General features: G+C 44.7%; 1 protein-coding gene across 1 annotated transcript; it reads left to right on the top strand.

Moving 5' to 3' along the window:
- The first annotated feature begins 3,599 nt into the window (after positions 1–3,599).
- On the top strand, positions 3,600–6,133 carry LOC123729319 (uncharacterized). Its single transcript, XM_045704200.1, has 2 exons — positions 3,600–4,359; positions 4,704–6,133. Exons 1-2 carry the CDS (start codon positions 3,750–3,752, stop codon positions 4,733–4,735), a joined length of 642 nt encoding a protein of 213 aa, XP_045560156.1. The 5' UTR covers positions 3,600–3,749; the 3' UTR covers positions 4,736–6,133.
- Positions 6,134–8,744: the final 2,611 nt, after the last annotated feature.

The following is an 8,744-nucleotide window of genomic DNA, read 5'->3' as shown; positions in this document are numbered from 1 at the left end:
CCCCACGTGCCAGAAAACCAGTGCTGTCCGTAGGTCTGACCGGGCTCTATGTTCACTGCCAGTTATCTCTACCCCATTCAAGAGAATTGCAATGGACATTGTTGGACCCTTGGAGAAGAGTAGCGCAGGTTACAAGTATATATTGGTGATCTGTGACTATGCCACCCGGTTCCCAGAAGCCTTCCCACTCCGTTCCATAACCACTCCAAAAATAATCATTGCTCTTGTTCAGCTCTTCTCTCATGTAGGAATCCCAGATGAAATCCTGACGGGCCAAGAGACAAACTTCACTTCGACTGATGGTTCAACTCCACCGACAGCTGGGCATTAAAGGCTTGAGGACCACTCCCTACTATCCCCAAATGGATGGGGTGGTAGAGAGATTCAATCAAACGCTAAAGAACATGCTGAGGAAGTTTGTGGCCGACACTGGTAAAAACTTGGATAAGTGGTTACCCCTTCTGCTTTTTGCTTACAGGGAGGTGCCTCAGGCATCGACAGGTTTCCCGCCATTCTAACTCCTCTATGGATGGCCAGTGCAGGGACCACTGGACTTGCTGAAGAAGTGCTGGGTTCCCCAGTAGCTACAGTGAAGGAAAAAAGTATTTGATCCCCTGCTGATTTTGTACGTTTGCCCACTGACAAAGAAATGATCAGTCTATAATTTTAATGGTAGGTTTATTTGAATAGTGAGAGACAGAATAACAACAAAAAAATCCAGAAAAACGCATGTCATTAATGTTATAAATTGATTTGCATTTTAATGAGGGAAATAAGTATTTGACCCCTCTGCAAAACATGCCTTAGTACTTGGTAGCAAAACCCTTGTTGGCAATCAGAGGTCAGACGTTTCTTGTATTTGGCCACCAGGTTTGCACACATCTCAGGAGGGATTTTGTCGCAGTCCTCTTTGCAGATCTTCTCCAAGTCATTAACCTCTATGGGACCGGCGGGACGAATTCGTCCCACCTACGTAACAGCCACTTGCAGCCTGTGGCGCGATTTTCAAAATCTTCAAAATCCTATTACTTCAATTTCTCAAACATATGACTATTTTACAGCCATTTAAAGATAAGACTCTCGTTAATCTAACCACACTGTCCGATTTCAAAAAGGCTTTACAACGAAAGCAAAACATTAGATTATGTCAGCAGAGTACCAAGCCAGAAATAATCAGACACCCATTTTTCAAGCCAGCATATAATGTCACCAAAACCCAGAAGACAGCTAAATGCAGCACTCACCTTTGATGATCTTCATCAGATGACAACCCTAGGACATTATGTTATACAATACATGCATGTTTTGTTCAATCAAGTTCATATTTATATCAAAAACCAGCTTTTTACATTAGCATGTGACGTTCAGAACTAGCATACCCCCGGGGAATTCGCTAACATTTTACTAAATTACTCACGATAAACGTTCACAAAAAGCATAACAATTATTTTAAGAATTATAGATACAGACCTCCTCTATGCACTCGATATGTCCGATTTTAAAATAGCTTTTTGGTGAAAGCACATTTTGCAATATTCTAAGTACATAGCCCAGGCATCACGGCTCGCTATTTAGACACCCGGCAAGTTTAGCACTCACCATAATCATATTTACTATTATAAAAATGTCATTACCTTTTGTTGTCTTCGTCAGAATGCACACCCAGGACAGCTACTTCAATAACAAATGTTGGTTTGGTCCAAAATAATCCATCGTTATATCCGAATAGCGGCGTTTTGTTCGTGCATTCCAGACACTATCCGAAATAGTAAAGAAGTGTCGCGCGCTTGGCGCAATTCCTGACAATAAAATTCAAAGTATTCCATTGCCGTACGTCGAAGCATGTCAACCGCTGTTTAAAATCAATTTTTACGTCATTTTTCTCGTAGAAAAGCGATAATATTCCGACAGGGAATCTCCTTTTCGGCAAACAGAGGAAAAAATCCCAAAGGCGGGGGCGGTCGGGGTCACGCGCATAAGCTAGTGTCTCTTGATGGGCCACTTGAGAAAGGCGATAATGTGTTTCAGCCTGGGGCTGGAATGACGACATTCTGTTTTTTCCCGGGCTATGAGAGCCTATGGAAGACGTGGGAAGTGTCACGTTAGAGCAGAGATCCTTAGTAAATGATAGAGATGGCAAAGAAGTTCCAGAAATGGTCAGACAGGCCACTTCCTGTAAAGGAATCTCTCAGGTTTTGACCTGCCATTTGAGTTCTGTTATACTCACAGACACCATTCAAACAGTTTTAGAAAATTTAGGGTGTTTTCTATCCATATGTAATAAGTATATGCATATTCTAGTTACTGAGTAGGAGTGGTAACCAGATTAAATCGGGTATGTTTTTTATCCAGCCGTGTCAATGCTGCCCCCTAGCCCTAACAGGTTAAGGTTTCGAGGCTGACGTTTGGCAACTCGAACCTTCAGCTCCCTCCACAGATTTTCAATGTGATTAAGGTCTGGAGACTGGCTAGGCCACTCCAGGACCTTAATGTGCTTCTTCTTGAGCCACTCCTTTGTTGCCTTGGCCGTGTGTTTTGGGTCATTGTCATGCTGGAATACCCATTCACGACCCATTTTCAATGCCCTGGCTGAGGGAAGGAGGTTCTCACCCAAGATTTGACGGTACATGGCCTCGTCCATCGTCCCTTTGATGCGGTGAAGTTGTCCTGTCCATTAGCAGAAAAACACCCCCAAAGCATAATGTTTCCACCTCCATGTTTGATGGTGGGGATGGTGTTCTTGGGGTCATAGGCAGCATTCCTCCTCCTCCAAACACGGCGAGTTGAGTTGATGCCAAAGAGCTCCATTTTGGTCTCATCTGACCACAACACTTTCACGCAGTTGTCCTCTGAATCATTCAGATGTTCATTGGCAAACTTCAGACGGGCATGGATATGTGCTTTCTTGAGCAGGGGGACCTTGCGGGCGCTGCAGGACTTCAGTCCTTCATGGCGTAGTGTGTTACCAATTTTTTTCTTGGTGACTATGGTCCCAGCTGCCTTGAGATCATTGACAAGATCCTCCCGTGTAGTTCTGGGCTGATTCCTCACCGTTCTCATGATCATTGCAACTCCACGAGGTGAGATCTTGCATGGAGCCCCAGGCTGAGGGAGATTGACAGTTCTTTTGTGTTTCTTCCATTTGCGAATAATCGCACCAACTGTTGTCACCTTCTCACCAAGCTGCTTGGCGATGGTCTTGTAGCCCATTCCAGTCTTGTGTAGGTCTACAATCTTGTCCCTGACATCATTGGAGAGCTCTTTGGTCTTGGCCATGGTGGAGAGTTTGGAATCTGATTGATTGTTTGATTCTGTGGACAGGTGTCTTTTATACAGGTAACAAGCTGAGATTAGGAGCACTCCCTTTAAGAGTGTGCTCCTAATCTCAGCTCTTTACCTGTTTAAAAGACACCTGGGAGCCAGAAATCTTTCTGATTGGGGGAGTCAAATACTTATTTCCCTCATTAAAATGCAAATCAATTTATAACATTTTTGACATGCGTTTTTCTGGATTTTTTGTTGTTTGTCTCACTGTTCAAATAAACTATAATAAAATTATAGACTGATAATTTCTTTGTCAGTGGGCAAACATACAAAATCAGCAGGGGGATCAAATACTTTTTTCCCCTCATTGTACCTCAGGACAGGGATGGTCCAGTACGTCCTCCAGATGCGAGACAGGCTGGAGCGGTACCGAGAGGAAGCTAGGGCAAACCTTCAGCAAGCCCAGAAGGCCCAGAAGAAAGGGTATGACCAGCACGCTCGCCACAGAGTTTGAGCCAGGAAAGAAAGTCCTGCTCCTCCTTCCCTTGTCTACCAGCAAGCTTCTTGCGCAGTGGCAAGGGCCATACCTAATCGGGAGGAAGATGGTCCCGGTGTCCTACGAGGTGCTGCACCCGGACAAGGGTAAGGAGAAGCAAATCTACCATGTGAACCTCCTCAAGGCCTGGGAGGAGAAAGAGGAACTCTCCAAGGGAAAGTCCTTTGTGGTCCGCAGAGTAGAAGAAGAGGACGAGTCGGATGGGATCACAGAGGCATGGAAAGGACGAGCAGAGGTCATACTGGCTCACCTACAAGAAAACAAGCAAGATGAGCTGAAGCAGCTGTTTGGCAAGTATCCAGCCCTCTTCAGTCAGAGGCCAGGAAGAACCAAAGTCCTGGAACACATCATCCGTTTGAAGCCTGGCCAGAACCCTGTCCCCCAGCATCCTTACCATGTGCCTGAGAGGCTGGTGGTAGCCCTCAAGGAAGAGGTCCACACCATGATAGAAATGGATGTTGTCGAGCCATCTTCAAGTGAATGGAGCAGCCCTATTGTCATTGTCCCAAAGAAGGATGGCTCTTTGCGCGCAAAAGATGGTGAGATGAGTTTCAGGGTTAATGGCTCAATCTACATTTGCAATTCCATCTCCTGACCTAGTGAGCCATTAGAATAATGTTTCAAAAGTATTGTTCCAGGGTATAATTAGCTGAGACCAATGTGCAGATCTGTATGGAGGCGCAGACTTTTTTGCTTTAGTCCAAAACTGAGTGAGTAGTTGTGTTTCTGATAGTGGAAGTCTTGCAAACAGTTCGTATTTGTTTTTCAGAGGTTACTAGGCTATTATAAAAATGTAAGTCAATGACTTATTAACACACATATTTCATGGTTTGATTGATTGCAACTAACAGAAGTCCCTTATCTGTGTTCCATGTGTTCCCAGATGGACTATTTAGGTCTGAAAGGTGGCTGTGATGTTAGAGAGTATGTGGAGGATCATGGCACACACCATCTTCCATGATCTGGCAAAGACCATGAACTTGAGGGGCATCAATGGAAAGGCGGCCTTCCACCACCTCCAATTTAGCGATATAGTGAATTGTACGTTTTGTTTTCTGCAATTTAGAAGCCGGTGTCTTTCATGAATACAATAGAGATAGAAAGGGACCTTTTAAATAAAACTCTGTTTTTCTTCCATGTTAAGGTGCGGTGAGAAGAAACTGGCTCACACAAATGCAACAGACCAAGAAGTCTTAACTCAAATAAATATAGTGTGTCATGATTTAGTTTACTGTAGGAATAGGCCTGTGCTCAAACTGGAGTCAATAGCACAGTTCAGTATACAGGCGTGAGCTGTGTGGATATCATTACAACTGCTTGAGGTCTATAATTTCCATCCGGTTGAGGGTTTCCCAAAACAAATGTGTTTCCAGCAATTCTGAGCGATGGGGAGGACAAAATAAATAAACAGTGCTACTTACAGATAGAGAATATTTCAGGTCAGTGTAAACTAGCTAGATTATAGAGCCTAGATTCAAACAGACCAAGCGGTCTGTTTGGCGGTTTCGGAGGTGTAACTGTGTTGGAGCTGTCAAATCGGTGAGCAGCTGCTCTTGATCATTGCTGCGAAGTCACAGCATCCCACTTGCATTAGAAGTTGAGAACGTATAGAATAATGACACTCAAATTAAAAAGCATTAAACAAAGTAATGAGGATTTCTATCAGCCTAATCGAGGTGTAGATTACATCTCACATTCCAGTGTTCCAGCTTGTAAACAAGGCTGCCTGGGATTTCTCTTAATGTGACTCCGTGCAGCCAATTTGACAGCATAATGCAGTTCAACCTCCTCCACTGCCAAAACAACCACTATGCAGATGTCGACTAAAGCGGATCTGACTGAATTGAGCCCTTGTTCAAGCAAAACCACTCTCCCTTTTCTCTCTCAAACACACCATTTCTGACAATGTGAGCAATAACTTTTTTTGCAGTCAGGGGAAGGGAAGGATTTTGCAATGTGTTCTTCTATCCTGGTGGGCACCTAAAATTGATTTCCATTCAAAATCGTATTTTCCCTAACCTTTACCCAAATTCTACACCTAACCACTTACCCTAACCCTCATTGTTACCCTAAACCTAACCCCCAAGCTTAAAATAGCCTTTGTCCTCATGGGGACATGGGAAATGTCCCCATGGAGGAGAATTTCTTGTTTTACTATCCTTGTGGGGACTTTCGGGGATTTTAGGTCCCAACAAAGATAGAACATAACGTGTTTGTCTTGTGTATTGAGCACTTCAATTGTTTTCTTCAGTGATGTCTTCCGCTTTCTGAATTATTTAAAAAAATTGTTATTATAGTCCTTTTTTTTAATTCCCCTTTATTTAACCAGGTAGGCTAGTTGAGAACAAGTTCTCATTTACAATTGCGACCTGGCCAAGATAAAGCAAAGCAGTTCGACACATACTACAACACAGAGTTACACATGGAATAAACAAACATACAGTAGAAAAAACAGTGTGTGCAAATGAGGTTAGATAAGGGCAATAAAGGTAATAAAATAGGCCATAGTGCCGAGGTAATTACGATATAGCAATTACACACTGGAGTGATAGATGTGCAGAAGATGAATGTGCAAGTCGAGATACTCTGGTGCAAAAGAGCAAAATAACTAAATAAATACAGTATGGGGATGAGGTAGTTGGATGAGCTATTTAAAGATGGGCTATGTACAGGTGCAATGATCTGTGAGCTGCTCTGACAGCTGGTGCATGAAGTTAGTGAGGGAGATATGAGTCTCCAGCTTCAGCAGTTTGTTCCAGTCATTGGCAGAAGAGAACTGGAAGGAAAGGCAGCCAAAGGAGGATTCGGCTTAAGGGGTGACCAGTGAATATATACCTGCTGGAGCGCATGCTGCAGGTGGGTGCTGCTATGGTGACCAGTGAACTGAGATAAGGCGGGGTTTTACCTAGCAGAGACTTATAGATGACCTGGAGCCAGTGGGTTTGGCGATGAATATAAAGCAAGGGCCAGCCAAAGAGAGCATACAGGTCGCAGTAGTGGGTAGTATATGGGGCTTTGGTGACAAAACAGATGGCACTGTGATAGACTGCATCCAATTTGTTGAGTAGAGTGTTGGAGGCTATTTTGTAAATAACATCGCCAAAGTCGAGGATCGGTAGGATAGTCAGTTTTATGTGGGTATGTTTGGCAGCATGAGTGAAGGATGCTTTGTTGCAAAATAGGAAGCCAATTCTAAATATAATTTTGGATTGGAGATGCTTAATGTGGGTCTGGAAGGAGAGTTTACAGTCTTACCAGACACCTAGGTATTTGTAGTTGTCCACATATTCTAGGTCAGAACCGTCCAGAGTAGTGATGCTGGATGGACGGGCATGTGCGGGCAGCGATCGGTTGAAGAGCATGCATTTAGTTTTACTTGCATTTAAGAGCAGTTGGAGGCCACGGAAGGAGAGTTGAATGGCATTGAAGCTTGTCTGGAGGTTAGTTAGCACAATGTCCAAAGAAGGGCCAGAGGTGTACAGAATGGTGTCATCTGCGTAGAGGTGGATCAGAGAATCACCAGCAGCAAGAGCGACATCATTGATGTATACAGAGAAGAGAGTCGGCCCAAGAATTGAACCCTGTGGCACCCCCATAGAGACTGCCAGAGGTCCGGACAACAGGCCCTCCGATTTCACACACTGAACCCTATCAGAGAAGTAGTTGGTGAACCAAGCGAGGCAGTTGAGTCTGCCTATAAGAATGTGGTGATTGACAGAGTCGAAAGCCTTGGCCAGGTCGATGAATACGGCTGCACAGTATTGTCTCTTATCGATGGAAGTTATATCGATTAGGACCTTGAGCGTGGCTGAGGGCCAGGTCCAGCCCAGATACATTTTGTTATCTGTGTAGGGTTTGGCTCAGGGCTATGACTAGCTTTAAGGTCACGGTTGTACAATGTATTACCATTTTAGGCTTAGGGTTAGCACTGTTATCAAATCAAATTTATTCATATAGCCCTTCTTACATCATCTGATATCTCAAAGTGCTGAACAGAAACCCAACGTAAAACCCCAAACAGCAAGCGATGCAGGTGTAGAAGCACGGTGGCTAGGAAAAACTTAGTAGAAAGGCCAAAACCTAGGAAGAATCCTAGAGAGAAACCAGGCTATGAGGGGTGGCCAGTCCTCTTCTGGCTGTGCCGGGTGGAGATTATAACAGAACATGGCCAACATGTTCAAATGTTCATAAATGACCAGCATGGTAAAATAATAATAATCACAGTAGTTGTCGAGGGTGCAACAAGTCAGCACCTCAAGAGTAAATGTCAGTTGGCTTTTCATAGCCGATCATTGAGAGTATCTCTACCGCTCCTGCTGTCTCTAGAGAGTTGAAAACAGCAGGTCTGGGACAGGTAGCACGTCCGGTGAACAGGTCAGAGTTCCATAGCTGCAGGCAGAACAGTTGAAACTGGAGCAGCAGCATGGCCAGGTGGACTGGGGACAGCAAGGAGTCATCATGTCAGGTAGTCCTGAGGCATGGTCCTAGGGCTCAGGTCCTCCGAGAGAGAGAAAGAAAGAAAGAGAGAAAGAGAGAATTAGAGAGAGCACATAAACTACTGCAGCATAAATACTGGAGGCTGAGACAGGAGTGGTCAGTAGACACTGTGGCCCCATCCGATGATACCCCTGGACAGGGCCAAACAGGAAGGATATAACCCCAGCCACTTTTCCAAAGCACAGCCCCCACACCACTAGAGGGATATCTTCAACCACCAACTTACCATCCTGAGCAAAGGCCGAGTATAGCCCACAAAGATCTCCGCCACGGCACAACCCAAGGGGGGGCGCCAATCCAGACAGGAAGACCACGTCAGTGACTCAACCCACTCAAGTGACGCACCCCTCCTAGGGATGGCATGGAAGAACACCAATAAGCCAGTGACTCAGCCCCTGTAATAGGGTTAGAGGCAGAGAATCCCAGT

The sequence above is a fragment of the Salmo salar genome, chromosome ssa20, assembly GCF_905237065.1.
Source record: "Salmo salar chromosome ssa20, Ssal_v3.1, whole genome shotgun sequence".
NCBI lineage: Eukaryota > Metazoa > Chordata > Actinopteri > Salmoniformes > Salmonidae > Salmo > Salmo salar.
Note: the sequence above shows the minus strand (reverse complement) of the source record. Positions and strands in the feature narration are given on the sequence as shown.